The sequence below is a fragment of the Liolophura sinensis genome, chromosome 3 (assembly GCF_032854445.1).
Source record: "Liolophura sinensis isolate JHLJ2023 chromosome 3, CUHK_Ljap_v2, whole genome shotgun sequence".
In the NCBI taxonomy this organism is placed as follows: Eukaryota; Metazoa; Mollusca; class Polyplacophora; order Chitonida; family Chitonidae; genus Liolophura; species Liolophura sinensis.
Window position 1 is genome coordinate 10,000,843 of NC_088297.1, and position 18,689 is coordinate 10,019,531.

General features: G+C 38.0%; 1 protein-coding gene across 1 annotated transcript; it reads left to right on the plus strand.

Moving 5' to 3' along the window:
• Window positions 1-3,703: 3,703 nt before the first annotated feature.
• LOC135464193 (uncharacterized) lies at window positions 3,704-12,432 on the plus strand. The gene is made up of 5 exons (XM_064741697.1): window positions 3,704-3,798; window positions 6,423-6,579; window positions 9,070-9,214; window positions 9,550-9,679; window positions 11,977-12,432. Exons 2-5 carry the CDS (start codon window positions 6,477-6,479, stop codon window positions 12,112-12,114), a joined length of 516 nt encoding a protein of 171 aa, XP_064597767.1. The 5' UTR covers window positions 3,704-3,798; window positions 6,423-6,476; the 3' UTR covers window positions 12,115-12,432.
• Window positions 12,433-18,689: the final 6,257 nt, after the last annotated feature.

Below are 18,689 nucleotides of genomic sequence, written 5' to 3' on the forward strand. Positions count from 1 at the left end.
ATGACCCTACTCACAACTACATGTAGATATGACCCAGTGGAACTAAGACACCTCGCAGACCCCTGTTTTTTTTTTCCTCTGTCTAATGATTATCCTCAATGATACCCTCATAAACATTTTTTAATCCATTAAATCAAGAGTGAAAAGCCACTCTCAAAGTGTGTCCTAAGTTATGTAGGAGTCTTTATACCTCCTTGAGGATCAATTGTCCCCGTCAAAAGATGGAATCTCCTCCCAGAATGACAGCATTACGTCGCAGCGGTCTATCCAAACTACCACCCAGAGATGTTGACCGCTTCCAGTTTTCTCAGAGGCTTTCCAAAACTCACCTGGATCACCAAGGCAGTTCCATTTCCACCAGGTAACTCGGCTATTTTTGATTCTTAGTTATAATTCACAAATCTACGAGAATAATAAGAAGATCGTGAACAACCCACTGTCCACATTTTGGAGACACAGGGAACTGATTGGACGTCAAAAGCAAATTCTAACGAATGACTTAGTACACCTAAACACTTTAGGCCAGGAACTGTTCTACCGGTCTATGAAACAGGCTATTTTCGCCGCCATGGGTCAATAAATTAAAAAGAAAGACTGCAATGGTAAGAAGGCCGTCAACTGAGAAAAAATTTATGAAGAAAATTAAGAAACCAAAAGAATCAAAGGACCCGCTTAACATATGAACAGGCAGACTTAAAATCGAAGAATCAATTGCATGAAGCCTGCCATCCTTCTCCTCGTATACATTTGTCGCACTTGTTACAAACACAGATTTCCAGTTCGGTGGTTTTTCGTGGACGGCGTTCGGTATTAGTGACGAAGGTACTTGTACAGCACGTCACAAGAGCGGCAGCAAGGGAATCATTATCTATCAAGCCTGCTAATTGTGTTCATATCCATAGATATTTTGTTCTATCTCTATCCCAGTTGTTATTATTGCTGTCATCGCTATTATTATTGTTATTATTATTAGAGTTATTATTATTACTATTTTTAATTATTACGTCTTTTCCTCGAAAACAACGTATTTGTAATCTGCTTAAATTATCGCAGTATATATTGACTGAACTCCGTAAATTTGTAAATAGATTAGAGACATAGTAAACAAAAACAAACAAATGTAAAATGTATTAATAAAAGCACTGGTTTGGCGGACCGAGGCATCAGAAAGAGAAGTGGCCCTAAAACCAGCATTTCAACAAAAAAGCCAGTCATTTGACTTTCAAGTGACTGATAGGCCATTTACCTACAGGCCTGATCTTAACTGCGGAATTTGTCTGGATTCTTTACCGGTACCTTGTTCTAAGCGAGTACAGTGAACTTGGTTGAATTTTCGGAAGTCACTGATTTACCGTTAGAAAAGTCACCTGTTACCTAGATATCTTCACAATTCGTCTCCCAAAGCCATGGGTCTTTCAGTTTGCCTTTTAGTGCTGATGTACCCTTTCGTAGCTACCTCCGGCTACATAATCAAGGTTGACCAGAACTGTAAGTATTATCCTTTTTTTCGTGTTTTGACAATTTTCAGTCGTTATGTGCGACGTCACGCTATATACACAAGTCTGTGAAGGTCTACAGCCAAAAACATAGCTGAAATTTGTTCAAATACACAAAATCACGATATTTTCAAAATATAAATAATAAATAGAATATTGCACAGTGAATGCTAAATATCCTCTTTTTATTAAATATCTTTCTTGTTTTTGCTCCAGACCTGTGTATCTTGGCGTATCACGTCGTACTGAAACGAGGAAGCTGCCCATGAAAACCAAAAAGGAACCAGACTCTCCGTTTGTTTAATTGGATCTCCTTCTTTAAACGAAGTCAACATACATGTACGTTATGATTTACACAAGTTTGGCTGTCTGACGCTGATGGAAATGATGCTGTTTGTCATGTTAGTTATCGCGTCACATGACGGCTCATTAGGTCAAGTCTAGTGTTAAGCATGTGTTTCCCATGTAACTCGTATGTATGAGTGAATGCTTGGGGTTTAACGTTGTACTTAGAATCCTTAGAATGTGTGCAATGTGCCTCCTTCTACAAGACGGATTTCCACCTTTAGCAGCACTAGATAAAAATCTAGTGCTGCTTCACTGAAGGCAGTGAAGGTGAAAGCCATCATGCTGAACGCCAAGCGAGGAAGTTACAACTTAGGTTTTAGGTGTGACTCGACTCAGGATTGACCATGGATCTGCCGTTTCCAAAGCGGACGCTCTACCAACTGTGCTGTTGGGGCCGGTATGTATGCATATACGCTTGGGGTTTACGTCATATAAAGCAATTTTCGGTCGTATGACGACGAGTCATTCCGTGTGTGTAGGGCGAGTCCATTATCTTTTCCATGACCTTTCAAGAAATCGCAGTGGACATCTGGTGTACTCTCCGGTACTTGTGCCAAATCAAAGGAAGAAACTATAGTCAGTCCCTGAGAAGGACCCTTAAGTTATTTGCGGAAAAAGTCACTGAGATTCGTGTACGACTACACCGAGAGTGTAACAGCAAAATTAGCGGTACCCACGTCAATCGCTTGAGGAAGGGTTATTTTTTGTTGGCCCGATTAAAGAAGCATGGCTCCGGAACATGCGGATTCTGCAAAACCTGCAATTCCATGTTTTTGTAGTACATATAGATTACTTTCCTTTTAATGGATTACCGTACGTGGGAAGGTCTTCCAGCAACCTGCGGATGGTCGTGGGTTTCCCGCGGGCTCGGCCCGGTTTCCTCCCACCATAACGCTGACTGCCGTCATATAAGTGACATATTCTTGAGTTGGCCTATGGCATAAAACTCCAATCGAATAAATAAATTGTCATGGATAATCCGCCCTTGACGTCAGGTATCAGTTCACCTATATATCCAGTGCTGTTAGCATATGTACTGCTGTGATTTCTTGTAAAGTTAACCACTTTTGAATCATTGCAATTTTCAAAATTTGAAATAAATTTTTAGATTTTATTCTGTGGTGAGGTTTAACATTTTGATTTACTGTCAGAAATTGCTTTGTACAAATCGGTCCTAGAGACCTCTCTCATATAAGGCCTAGTCTTTAAATGTCACGACGATGAACGTTGCCACAGATGTATGTAAAGTGTACTTAGCACTATTTTGGCGCCTCCGTGGCCAAGTGATTCTCGTGCTAGAGCAGCAGATTGACCGAGAAGCCACATAATGCGGTTGCTTTGAGTTCGTACGTCAGAATTGGTAACAACTTGCGGATGTATTTCCGCGGGTTGCTTGGGTACGTCTTAAAACACAATCTAATAAATGAAATAAATTAATTTGAATAAATAACTATTCACCTATAACACTAATTAAGTACCTTTCATGTAAGTGTTGTGACCTCTGTGTAAATTTGCAGACAAATTGGATCTGGGGAAACCTTTTATTTTAATCTGCTTGACCAGGATTTGATCGCTAAACCTGGGATTAAGAGGCTTCTATCTTAATCCTAAGCTAAACATACGTTTTTGTGCTTGTTGTAATGCCGTTTAAAGCCAGAACACAGCCGATCGTAAGCTTTGGTTTTAACTTAAAGCTGGGACTTATATAGTCCCAGCTTAAAGGGACAATACTCTGCGAAATATGAATGGCTCCATTTTGTGATGACGCAAACAGTTCAGAGCATTCACTCCACAATATTTTATCCGGGGTAGGATTTGTGTAGGCGACGTTTATTATTGACGGATGTTCTGTCCTTGCATGATGTTGTTCGAGTGTTAGAGCCTGTTTGTGAAATAATTTTTGGAGATTTTGGAGAGAATTTGATCGTTTATTCGAAAACAAAGGATGCATACGGTAATGCCTGAGTTTGTTCATCAGTATTTCTTGTTGTAGAAAGATTCAGAAATAGACGACTAGTATGTGTTTGATGTCGAGGTGAAAAATTTAAAAGGATAGAAAAGCTTCCTTCTTGATCAGTTGAAGGAAGTATTTTGATCATCTGTTTATTACAGAGTAATAAAGTAGGGTCTGAAATATGCAGAACTGACCTAAGTAAACGTTTGCAGGAGCTTTGCTGTGTGAGTGACACTTCGGTTGAACTAGTTCAATTCAATTAAACGTTGAGGTCTGCTTTGAACAATTTCTGATATTAACCTCCCTCAAGACAGAAATTGTTGAAAACAGAACGTTTGATTTAATTAAACGAAAAGTAGGTAAAATTTTGGATGATGTTTTCTTGAAATACAAAACTCAAGGGGCTGGTAATGTTACGCTGGCCACGAATACCAAGACTGCGTATGCGGTCACTGTGCGATGTCACGTTTATTAGGCCGGAGTAACGGTACAACCCCTTTGAGAAACAGCCCCTGTAGTCTGTTGGAAATTGCATATATAATCTTGCTTGACGCCACCTTCGGCATGAATCTGCGTGTCACTACAGTGGAGTCATGTATATACTTTTCTTAGAGGAGTATCAGAGTTCTGCCCCCTCATATCTCATGTGTCCCCTGTGAAAGTACACACCTGCACAAATATGCATGCTACAATTTCGGCTGCCTCACCTTTATTTCTTAGCAGCCTGCCAGTCTCAAAAATGATCGCCCTTCGTTAAAAGGGAACCAATCCATAATGGCGGCTGTGTCTCTATACATGATAAGCAGTGACACGTGGCTTCTAGCTCTGATGGGTTGTTTCTTCATCCTACATGGCTTCGTATGGATGTAACATGATTCTGACACAGGAGAACTAGTACCGGTAGTTCCCGAGAACTAGTACCGATAGTTCTCGAGAATTAGTACCGGTAGTTCTCATCTGTGTAAGTGAAATATTGCAGCAGTTGTAGGCTTCTAAATGTTGAGTTGGCAGAAGTGCAGCTATGATGAGAACTCTCCACACACTGGAGGCAACATTGTCTAGGCCCCCCAACCCCCCAATCTTCGAATCAAGGATAGATGAAAACAGTAGAGAAAGTTAAAGATGTAGCTGTTGGAAATCTTGGCTTCAGGTGACAGCCACATTGAAAAAACTGTCCATGGCTCCATTCTTTGAGATCTGCTGGCCCCGATGGCTCAGTTGGTAGAGCATCCGCTTCAGGGATGGTAGATCCAGGGTCAGTCCTGGGTAGGGTCACGCCTAATACTTTAGAAAAGGAAGCTGGCATTCAGCATAAAGGGGATAGTGCAATGATTGGTTGATCCGTATCAGTATAAAGACTCAAGTGGGCCTTTGGTAAGTTGTATTAGTGAAGCAGCACTAGGTAAAAGAGCAGTGGAAATCCTTCCTACAACAAGGAGGCACATTACACATACATGCACAAGGACTCCTTTGTCATCATATGACTGAAAATTGTTAAGTACGACGTTAAACGCCAAGCACTCACTCACTCACTCACTCAAATCTGGCCTACATTTGTCCATAGGAGCTCAGAACCATTGTTATATTGAAGGCAGACATTTTTTAACTCTAATGTCATACGGTGAGTATCGGCATTGGCATCCAATAACCACAAAATTAGTTGCAAATGTGGACATCTGATTCAAGTAGTCCAAGCTAGTTGAACAGTACAACTGTAGCACTCTGCATTGGTGTAGCCTACAATTTAACTAAACATAACTCAAACATAACCTTGTTTCGGACCACTAATCTTCACTATACCTAGCAAAGATATAATCTTATTATTATTAGGATCTGTGGTATTCTATTCTATCTATTCATCAGCCTATCCATTTTCTGACTATTCTATACAGTCATCAGTCTGTCCATCTTCTGGGTGTTCTATCCATTCATCAGTCTGTCCATCTCCTGGGCATTTTATCCATTCATCAGTCTAACCATTGTTTAGGTGTTCTATCCATTCATCAGTCTAACCATTGTTTAGGTGTTCTATCCATTCATCAGTCTAACCATTGTTTAGGTGTTCTAGCCATTCATCAGTCTGTCCATTGTTTAGGTGTTCTAGCCATTCATCAGTCTGTCCATCTTCTGGGTGTTCTATCTATTCATCAGTCTGACCATTGTTTAGGTGTTCTATCCATTCATCAGTCTAACCATTGTTTAGGTGTTCTATCCATTCATCAGTCTAACCATTGTTTAGGTGTTCTATCCATTCATCAGTCTAACCATTGTTTAGGTGTTCTATCCATTCATCAGTCTAACCATTGTTTAGGTGTTCTAGCCATTCATCAGTCTGTCCATTGTTTAGGTGTTCTAGCCATTCATCAGTCTAACCATTGTTTAGGTGTTCTATCCATTCATCAGTCTAACCATTGTTTAGGTGTTCTATCCATTCATCAGTCTAACCACTGTTTAGGTGTTCTATCCATTCATCAGTCTGACCATTGTTTACATGTTCTCTTCATTCATCAGTCTGTTGATAGTCTGAGAGTTTTGTCCATTTAGCATCCATTGTGTGGGTGTTCTGCCCTGCCCTTAGTGTTCTATCCATTTGTTCAATGTATTCATTTTTTTGGATGTTCTAGGGCATGAATGATCTCAAGCAGACGGCACTGTAAGGCCGGTCAAGTGACCTGAGTATGGATCATGATTGGCCAGAGGAGGGAGAGGATGAGGGATTTGCAGATGGGGAGATTCCTGAGGATAATGCCATGGAAACAGACATGTCTGCTGAAGGGGAAGGTACGAAAGAGCTTCTGCTCATAATAACAGTCAGATAAACATCGACGTGCAATTTCCATGGGAGATTATCGGGTTGTTTTTTGTTCCAGGAATGTGTAAAAGATTTGTAAGTTTTTTACATTAATGACGCAATTTTATACGTGTAAGGAACAAAACCCTAGTCTGCAGACTATTATGTGTATTGTTACGTTAATGACGCAATTCTATACGTGTAAGGAACAAAAACCTAGTCTGCAGACTATTATGTTAATGACACAATTCTATACGTGTAAGGAACAAAAACCTAGTCTGCAGACTATTATGTGTATTGTTACATTAATGACGCAATTCTACACGTGTAAGGAACAAAAACCCAGTCTGCAGACTATTATGTGTATTGTTACATTAATGACGCAATTCTACACGTGTAAGGAACAAAAACCCAGTCTGCAGACTATTATGTGTATTGTTACATTAATGACGCAATTCTACACGTGTAAGGAACAAAAACCCAGTCTGCAGACTATTATGTGTATTGTTACATTAATGACGCAATTCTACACGTGTAAGGAACAAAAACCCAGTCTGCAGACTATTATGTGTATTGTTACATTAATGACGCAATTCTACACGTGTAAGGAACAAAAACCCAGTCTGCAGACTATTATGTGTATTGTTACAATAAAGACGCAATTCTACACGTGTAAGGAACAAAAACCCAGTCTGCAGACTATTATGTGTATTGTTACATTAATGACGCAATTCTACACGTGTAAGGAACAAAAACCCAGTCTGCAGACTATTATGTGTATTGTTACATTAATGACGCAATTCTATACGTGTAAGGAACAAAAACCCAGTCTGCAGACTTTTCTAGAAAGGATAGGAGTATTATTACCAAATTGAACAATGTATTTATATTTAAAGAGTAATTCCATAGGATACCATAAGATTCTATTTTTTTTATTTTTTTATTTAACAATATTGCCCTGAACATTTCAAGGTCATTCCATGTCAAATGAGCCAAAACAATTTTTTGTGCAGTTGGATTATTTTGAACAAATTCTTAAACAGACTGTACCTTAGAATCTATGGGGAAGGTTTGCCAAGTTATAGCTCAAAATTCCAAGCGGTTTTTGAAATATGGCCGTTAGAATATAGAAACACGATGTACAAAGTACTGTGAAAGGCTTATTTGTTCTGGAAACATTTCTAGATGGTTGTCATTGTCTTTTCAAGGGGACTAGAGGTTTGAAAATCCATCTAATGGGGTTTTCCTACCCAGGCTTTCAATATGACCCCAGAAAAGTGATATATTTAGTCTTTTTCAAGATAATAGCCCTTAAACATCACACTTTGATTAATGCTTTTGTTGAATTTTGCGTTTTCTATGAGCTGCCATTGGTCTTTGTTACTTGGTTAATGTTATTTAAGTACATGGTCATTTGTACAAGAAAGCCTCACCACTTCAAACTTTATCTTTGGTGTACTTGCTGTCTGAACTATGCTTCAGGGCAGACAACTGTACAGTTTACCGCTTTTTTACATTAACAATTCACCATGTTGACAGACAGCTCTATTATTAGTTACAAGGTTACTCAGTGATAGGATAAGCCTATATGAGCATTATTGACACCATATATTTGCTTATCCTATCACTGAGTAACCATGTAATGAATTTATCCTGCAAGATGCATCAAGTAAGTGCAGATGTATAGGCCAGTCGCTTCAGCGAAGTGACCATTCTTGATTGCATTCACAACCTAACAAAGGGAGATAACCTATTGAGCAATCACATTTTTACGTCGTCTGCAGGATTCGAAAATATATCTGTACCCCATGTAACAGTTGTGAAACTGAAAAGCAGAGTATTTTGTCAGGATAAGACTTTTTACATGTACCCCATGCATGTAGAAACTTTGCCAATGACCTGCCATAGGTTGACAGATTATTTGGGGAAGCCTGGTTTCCTCCAGAAAATAATTAAAAAATTTTTTAACATGGTGTTCACAAGAAGCAAGTAAATAATTAGTTCTGCGTTTAAATCATTATTTTTGTCTAAGAAATATAATATTCCTAATATTGCACTTTTTTAGTTAAACATTCAAATTAGTTGAATTCAACAATGAGGTGGACAATTTCATGCAATACTATATATAAATATATATCACTTATACAACGGCAGCCAGCATTATGTTGGGAAAAAAACAGGAAGAGCCTGGGAGAAACCCACGACCATCTGCAGGTTGCTGGCAGACATTCCCACTTACGAATGGAGAGGAAACCAGCACGAGCTGAATTTAAACTCACAGTGACCTAGGTCATTGGGCTAGTCTAGCATGCTAACCACTAAGACACCATCTCCTCTTTGAGGAGTGTGGAAGACAAAAAAGTCAAGAGAGTGAAAAGTAAGATAACATTTATCCATGTACATGTATCTTCATATTACATATATACTGTATATACCATTCCTCTGGAACAGTTTTCACCATGGTGCCTTTCTCCCCTCAGATGAGCTTATGGAAGGAGCCAGGGCTACCACTTACTTCTATGGAGATCCGTCAACTCTGTCAGATGGGGAGGATTTCAGCAAAGCTCAGGTGGAGAAGCTGATGAAGTCAGAACCATATCAGAGAAAGATCTCCACCTGTCACCTGTATGTTTGATTCGGTTTTATTTTATATCTGTGTGATTTATTTGCTGTTTTCTCCGGCCGTAAGTGGGAAGGTCTGCCAGCAACCTGCGGATGGTCGTGGGTTTCCCCCGGGCTCTGCCCGGTTTCCTCCCACCATAATGCTGCCTGCCGTCGTATAAGTGAAATATTCCTGAGCACGGCGTAAAACACCAATCAAATAAATAAATAAATAAACATTTGCTGTTTTACTCAGAAATTAAATTCAGGGCTGACTGTGTTTTTGGCCTCACATTTGTCCATTTTTGTGGTTGCCTCACCTCTGTTATACATGGGTCACATCCTGTTTTCCCATTCAGGTGTGGTCAGTGTTGGTATGACAACCAGGTAACGGCTGACTGCCTGGAATGTGGTGGGTTCCCACTTACCCGCCCCTGTCCTGTCTGTGATGGAGAATGCTCGGCTGTGTGGGACAGGAACGTGAAAAAAGTAGGTCAAGGTCCCAAACCCTTACAGTATTTTTCATTTATTTTTGACATCCTTTTATTTTTTTTTATTAAAGCTGAACTCTTAAAGTTTTTGATTTGAAATGAAAGTTAGGAGAGTAAATACTAGCTAATGATGGTGTTACATTTTTCTTTGCTTTTGTGTATGTGTATGAAATTGTTTAGTTTATGGTTTGACCAAAAATGTACCACATAATTGTGGATAGTGTATAGTGATATTAAGCTGTCGATATTTTTAGTACAACATTACATTGGACAGTGGTAAGATTTTCCTTTTTTTTAAAAAAAAAGCCATTTTTCGCGTAGGAAATGTCCCCAGCCTCCTAAAGAAGGGGGAAAAGCCTGTTGACAACATTTTTAGCGGAAATTGAAAATGTTGCAATTCACCTTTGATATTATTAGGCTTTATGCATGACCTTCACGTCTCATTTGAGTCTTACAAGCCATGTTAAAGTAAATGTTGAAGTCTTCTTGTATCGAGCTGAAGATTTCCATTCATGTGTCTCTTACAGACAAGCTCTTTGGTAGCCTTACTACCAAATTCAAGAATCCTACTTTTATCTGTGGCAGAGGTTTGTGCCCTTGGAGTGCCTTCTAGTTGAATTTTTTAATCGTGTTTTAACATTATACTCAATAATTTTTCGCTGGTTATTTGCTTGGGTAAACCACCAATCTGTGGCAAGTTATTGACAATCTTTCCCATATGTGATGCGCAAACATGCTCCCATGCAAATGGAGACAGTTGTTATATATTGACAGTAAAGCTGTTCAAACAGGCAGGTTTCAAGTAAACTACACCTAAGCACATTTCCATGGGCATGAAAGAGGTGGTTTGTTATTCAAAAAACTAATAGATGTAAAACCAAAGTTGCACTTAAAAACCACTTGCAAAAGTAGCTCATATACAGCCATAGATGAAATGCTGAGTGTATCAGAGGATGGGTGTTCCATTGACAGGGTGTATATCACAGATACCATATGGACATGGTTATCTCCCCTAGCTGTAGGAGTAATGTCTCCTGCTCTGTTTTCTGACGGTTTAGTAAGTTTTGAGGAAGGCTATTTGTAAATCTCAAAAACCGAAAATCTTGGAATCTCCCGAGTGTTTTCTTAGCATAAATGGAAAGGCTAAAATACTGGTCAGCCTGATGTCAGCTTGGTGTGATATTGCATGGGATTTTAGTGAGGCAGCACCACGCACATGTAGGTGTAGGAGAAACTTTCTACAAGCACAAATCAAATCGGATTTATAGACTACATGCAATGGGTTGACAAAATGTATATCTCCATAGTCTAATACTTACCACAGTCAGTCTGTCAGGTAATCAGTTATTCATTCAATAAATCAGTGAGTGAGATAAAATCATTGTGTTGCTAGGCTACCATCCCACCATAATGCTGACTGCTGTTCTGTAAGTGAAATATTCTTGAGCATGACGTAAAACACCAGTCAAATAAATAAATCTTAGCTACCACAGTTAGTCAATCAACTAAATCTACGTGTGAGGTATTTATTATGGTACTGTAATTCTTCAACCTTTTCCCATGTTCCCTTTATTCTGTGTAGACTAATAAAATTATACTTCTTGTGAAGCTCTGAAACTGGCCAATCCAAGCAATATAGTTTTGTCTCCAAAATCAAATTAAAAATGTTCATTAATGGCTCTGAAACGTACTCTTCATGTGCAGAAAGGTTGAGGAATTAATGTAGTATTTGTCTTTCTCGCTGCAGTCACACAACTGCACCACATGTATGTATGCCATAGTCTCTGAATCACATTAGTCAGAGATGTCTGATAAATTAAGATGTACATATTTTTCTCAAGATACACGTACCCCAGTCTATCAATAAGCCAATCACTCTGTTAAGAAATATGTGTTTCCTTTGCTGTCTCACTACCACAGTCATTGAATCAATCTGTGTGAGTCTGATTAGGTCAGCCATATTGGGTGTCAGTTGGGGAAAACATTTTTTTCGTCTGGCTAATGATAAAGACAGGGATTTTTTAAGAAATTAACAGAGGGAGGGAGGGAGGGAGAGAGAGAGAGAGAGAGCGAGCGAGCAATATAAACTTTAGCATAGAACTGTTGTAACAAATTATTTTCATTGATGAAAGAGAAAGGGATTTTAAAGGATTTGACATTGCCAAAGAAAAAAAATCCAAGCTCCGTATAAACTTCAGAGTAGAGCCCAATATTGGAAGGTTGGTCTGGTTTCCCCCAAATGAACCTATCGTCAATGAGGCTGATATATAACATGTGAATTTTTCTTCTCTGCAGTCGCACAGCTACCACAAAGCACACTGGGAGGGGAAGTGCACGTTGCCCCCGGATATGCAGCAGGTGTTGCTGGGCATAATGACAGACTCAAATGAGGACAGATTAACAGAGAGCATGCAGGACTTGTCCACAAGCTGATGTTTCCCATGATAATGATGTTGCCCAAGACAACAGTGTTGCCCAAGGCAACAATGTTGCCCCATGTTGTGAAAGATGTTGTGTGCACAGATCTTGTTGAACAAGCTACATTGTACTTTGCATTCAAACCCTTAAGGCTCCATTTGCTTGGATTATGCACAGCAACATCTGCAAAACTTTTCCTATTTGCTTAGGTGATGCCCTTGTACAGTTGCATAAGTTGCATTTTAAAACCAGTGTTGTGCAAAAATATGAAGGATGGATTGGAAGCTGTCAAGTTTTGCTGGACTTTGTTGTAATTGGAAGATGACAATATGGGAAGACACAACAACATTGCAGTGTGCATGGTGTGGTAAGAGTTCGACTTGTTCAGAGCACTGAAACGTGTTCACAGATAAAGTGTGCTCACATGTAAAGTGTGCTCACAGATAAAGTGTGTTCACATATAAAGGGTGCTCACAGATAAAGTGTGCTCACAGATAAAGTGTGTTGAAATGGTGACCAAATTTAAGCGTCACAAGACTCAGTGCACTTGGACTATACCCAAATCTGAGAACAAAACGTTGCCTTGAGACTTGTTATGCTCTGAGCGTGCACAAAGTCAGAAGAGCAAGAGATGAACCGATTGGGGTTGTGTGAAATTACAGACCGTTTTACATTCCTGAAACTTGAAGAAATAGCTTGCAGATATATTGTTAAAGCTCAGTTTGAATTGCATTTTATTTTTTTAAACCAAAGTTTGTATGATTTGTTATGCCTGTACTGGCTTGTCACTAACTAGATCTGATATAAAACCAGTCTCACTTAAGTCAGGTCAAGTGGCCAATCCCTGTACTGGCTTGTCACTAACTAGATCTGATATAACACGAGTCTCAATAAGTCAGGTCAAATAGCCGATCCCTGTACTGGCTTGTTACTAACTAGATCTGATATAACACGAGTCTCACTAAAGCCAGATCAAATAGCCGATCCCTGTACTGGCTTGTTACTAACTAGATCTGATATATCACAAGTCTCACTAAAGCCAGATCAAATAGCTGATCCCTGTACTGGCTTGTTACTAACTAGATCTGATATAACACAAGCCTCACTAAAGTTAGATCAAATAGCTGATCCCTGTACTGGCTTGTTACTAACTAGATATTATAGCACCAGTCTTACTAAAGTCACATGTTTGCCCTTGTGTCTAAAAGATCTAAACATCTCTAAACCATTTCATCTCCATTCAAGCAGATGACAATAAACTAGTAGAAAATATTTGTTACTTATTTACAAGAAACTGTAAAACAAAAATTAAGATTTTAAGAGAAATGAAGAAAGATATGACCAAAAAAAACAACAACATTTTTTCGTCATTTGTGAGGTATTTTTCACACAATATTATGCATATTTTCCATCAGTAATTGGAAATTTTTGGAAACGATGTCAACAGTAAACTGACTGGAAATGCCAGGCCAGCTTTATCCCTATTCTGGGTTTCCCACCTCCACAGAGTTGTTTTGACAACTATCACCTTAAACAGGTTACTTAATTCCCATTTTAAAACCATTTTTACACAATAAGAAGAAAGCTGATACACTTCCTGAACATGCCCTTAACTACATATTAAGAAATAAAAACCAAACGTTTCATTTAAGATTTAGTAAAACCTAAGAAAGCCAGTATAGGGAGCAGCAACTAGATCTTGACTGGGCCAGAAGTATAGCTTACAGTTATAATGAGAAACCATTTGACTTAATTACACAAAGAATTTAAAACCACTGTATAACCAGGGTGTAATGCCCAGCAAATAAATGCCCAGCAAAAACTTTTTGTGAGGATATAATAGATAATGTATGCATGTTGATAATTTTCAAATTCTAGATGGTAAACATTGAGGCGTAGTAAAATGATGCAAATGCCTGAATTGTAACAGCTAAACTTTACAAGATATGCTTATAATATATGCGTATATGGCAAGAATTTTCATAAGCTTAGATTATGCTTAGAATTTCAGAACCCTTGAGAATAGCGTGTATTTTGATTTTGACTGCCAGTTTGCAGAAATCCGTTTCCACATGGATGATATTACAAGCTTTCACAAATTTTAATAATATCACCTGGTTTCAAGTCCTTGAGCTTTGATGAATAGCATTGCACACGTTTGACCATATGGTATATTGTTACATTGACAGATTTGTATTAAATTTACATGCCCAGCTTACTGTTTACATTTATACGTGGATATACATGTATATGTTTAAAGCTTTGCCAAAGTGTTTTGACCAGTTTCAAACCTCAGCATGGTCTCTGCAAAGGGAATCAAAAATTTTTAAAAAATATTCTTGTTCATGTTAAACAATTTTAGTCCTGCTGAAAAGCCATGATGGGTTGTCTCCCTTGGGTTGGATTGTCATTCAGCATGTTGATATGGCATATACATGTGCTAGAGTTGCATAACAATAAACCATGGACAATTTTCAAGTTAACTTTTTCCAACATCTTTGAAATGAATGAAAACCCAAGTTTATACTTGTAGGCTTTTGGTCATTTTGCATTGTCTTCTTGTGATTGGTTATTAAATTTGTTGACAACACCGCATCACCAGTAATTCTAGACCAGTGACATGTGATAAACTGTAGGTAACATCACTGCCTTTTCTTTTTACCTAATTAAGCTATGTTGCTAAGAGATGTGTAATTTGCTAGTACATGTATTTATGCATTTACATAAACAGTTAGACTAAAACTCTCAATAACATTAATTGACAAGAGGCCATATCTCAATGATTACATGTGACCGTTTGCCAGCTGTCACACTGTCGTCACTGATCTGATTTTAATCTCTATGCTGTAAGTCTTTTATGTTGTAAAGTTTTGGTTCATCTAGCTAATTCTTCTAGAAATGCTTAATGGTTATACATGTTGGATAAGCTTCTAGCTTTTCATGTCTAGATAGGCTGATATCTGTCCATGTCTGGTTAGACTGATATATGTTTTATGTGTGAAAAAGTGAAGGCTGTTCCCACCCATGTGTGGATAGGCTATCTGTTCATGTGTGGATAGCCTGATATCTGTTCATGTGGATAGGCTGATATCTGTCCATGTCTGGTTGGACTGATGTATGTTTCATATGTGGAAAAGCGAAGGCAGTTCCCACCCATGTGTGGATAGGCTGATATCTGTTCATGTGTGGATAGGCTGATATCTGTTCATGTGTGGATAGGCTGATATCTGTCCATGTCTGGTTGAACTGATATATGTTTCATGTGTGGAAAAGCGAAGGCTGTTCCCACCCATGTGTGGATAGGCTGATATCTGTTCATGTGTGGATAGGCTGATATCTGTTCATGTGTGGATAGGCTGATATCTGTTCATGTGTGGATAGGCTGGCATCTGTGTACTGTAAATCTCCAACCTTTTCAACCACCAAAGCACTTTTTTCAGCGGAAGTTAAAAATGCTAAAAATGATTTGATTGTGCCGTTGAAGATGCAAGAATCGTAAACCTGTGCAAATTATTACTTGACAACCCCATAGCTCTCTCAGAATGTTTCAAAATACTGGTTGCAGTGGCAGGTGAAAAGGTTGAAGAATTAGGGTGTATGTGAATAGGCTGATATCTGTTCATACGTGGGTAGGCTGCTCTCACTCAGTGTTTGGATAAGTTTATATCTCTTTTATGTATGGATAGGCTGATATCTGTTTGCTGATAGGCTGATATCTATGTGAGGATAGGCTGCTGTCAACTAGTGTGTGGATGTGTTGATATCTGTCATATGTGGATAGGCTGCTGTCTCTCAGTGTTTGGATAGGCTGATATCAGTTTATGTGTGGATATACTGCTGTCACTGATGTTTTCAATGCACATGCATATTGGACTATGAAAGCTTACCCAGCCAAGCAGGCAATGCAAAACTTAATGGAAAATAAATGCCCAGTGGCTACTGTCCTCTGCACATTGTCCAAAAGTATGGTTTAAGAACAGCTGAACAACTCCTGTAATTTGTCAATGTTTTCGCATGTTTGTAGAGTGTTTTCTTAGGCATACTCTGAAGGCATTATTCTGGGTGGACTGCTAAAATTATTCATTTTATGAAGCCCTGAAACTGGCCAATCCAACCTATATAGTTTTCTATCCAAAATCATATTGAAAATGTGCATAAATTGCACTGAAAGTTGCTCCAGTAATTGTGAAAAGGTTGAAGAATTAGGGTCTATGAGCATACAGTTTTGTTGAATCTCATTTTGCGTTTCAGTGTACTGTAATTCCGAGAATATTGCACACATTTGCTATGTTTTGTATAGTTTACTGTGGTTTGAAACACACTAAGCCATGCAGTTACAAACGGTATTTATGTCTCTTGGTTTCGTAAGAAGCTACAAGCTTATCGAAATTTTGATGTTGATCCATGTTTGTTTGTTTTTTGTTTTTTTTTCTTTTTTTGTTTTTTGAAGTATATTTTGAAGTTTGTTTTTTGAAGTTTATTTGTTATTACTTCGATACTGATTTAATTTTCAGGCACTTTTCAAAGATGCTTTTAGTTTTACTTACTGTATGTTTATAGGCTTTGATATATCTGTGAACGTGAAAAGTTACATTCTGCTAACTGCAGCATCTTGCTCAATGTCTTTCTTTTTTGCTATATTATTATGTATGTTTCTTACAGTTAATTCATTTTTTCTTTTGTTCTCATAATTGCATAGTTACATGTAACTTCCGGTGACCAATCTCCTATATACTCTAGCAGATTGCCCGTTAACATGAATGCCATAATAGACTGGTACATTGCTTTACTCATGTGTAACAATCTAATATTGTACACATCTGCACATTTTTTTTTTTTATTTTCTGTTTTCTCTACTTTTCCTTTACCGTAGTAATTCATACGAAAACCATTTTATAACATGTTGATTTTTGAGTAAGTTTATATCAGCGGGAAGATAAATTTTGTATTACTATACAAAATGGTTGTGTTTAAATAGCTGCACAACAGACTCTAATCCTTATATTACATGTATTTCTTTTTTCATCTTTTGATACTTGTGTATTGACTTACAATAACTTGTCTGATTTTTACTGATTCTTTTAAATACTGAGAGAAAGTGAGTCTAATATTAGGAATACAGCACTTAATTACTAGCATACAAACCATAGCAGCAATGCGGTTTCCAAGGGGCACTGCGGTTTCCCAAACCGATAAAACCAACTTCCACCATATGTGGGGGGAAATGTTTGAGCATGGCATGAAACAAAGAAACAAACAAATAAGTTGAAAATAAATTCCTGTCATCAGCTATAAAGAGCAAGAAGCATATTGAAAAATGATTATTGTGAGTTTGAATTAGCAAATTATAGCATCAGTGTTTTTTTATGCAACTATTTCTAAAGTTCGCTGACCTTTCATATAACAAAGGTGGTAAGTTACATTTGTGTTTCATAAAACTGCGATTATTTTCACAGGTGATCATTTGTATTCCAGTTGTATGTAGAACATACTTAAGATTGATGCATATTCAGTTTGAAATCCTGTTTGTTTTTTCTTACATATTTATTTATTTTTTTTTTGTTATTGTATACAGTTTTCACAGTTTGGAACTTTTGGAAAGTCATATAATTTCTAATATTTTTTTTTTCAAGCTTAATTGATTGTATTAATGTCTCACTAGATATTCTTGAGGATATCTGATACAGCATGTCTCACAGAATTGGGTATACGTGGGCACAGAAGTGTGATTTTTCACACAGAAATGTGATTTTTCACACGTTTTGTCTTCACATCCCATTTCAGAATAATTGGTCTGTTTTATTTTTTCTTTTAGACAAAATGCAACATATTCCTTGTCAGTTTTTGTAGGGTTTTTGTACACGTCATCAGATTTTGTTGTTGATGACGATCTTATTTGTCTGTTTAGAGTATTTTGAGTAACATGGTGCTTCACATTCCAAAGAGGCTTGGGCTAATGCTTGTAGCAGAAAAGTTATCCGTCTTGTGACGGATTATTGGACAAAGTACATTTATACAATAATACGAATCAAAGATTCACATTGTCACCGCTTTTTTGTGCAAAGTTTGCTGAATGCAAGACGCATTTTTTTCTGCAGCTTGCACAGAATTTATGTGCTTGTCTGGTGGTAATTCTTTCAGCGTTGAGGCACAACCTATGAAGCAAAATTAAACTGATAATCTGTTTAAAACAATTTGTTTGTTTTCAATGATGTAGTGTATTAGTTATTAGTTATTAATGTGATGTGAAGGCTGAAGTACTAGGTGTGCTGTAAATGACCAAATAAGTTTGCTCATCATTGCGGATTCTGAGAGTTCTGTTAATCTTAATAATAATTAAAGACGTGAGGCATAGAAAGTAAAATCAGAGCAGCAAGGACAGTGTGACAGACGTACAGCATAAAGGGTAAAATCAGAGCAGCAAGGACAGTGTGACAGACGTACAGGTTAGAGGGTAAGATCAGAGAAGCGACGACAGTGTGATACACGTACAGCATAGAGAGTAAAGCCAGAGCAGCGAGGGCAGTGTGACAGACGTACAGCATAGAGAGTAAAACCAGAGCAGCGAGGGCAGTGTGACAGACGTACAG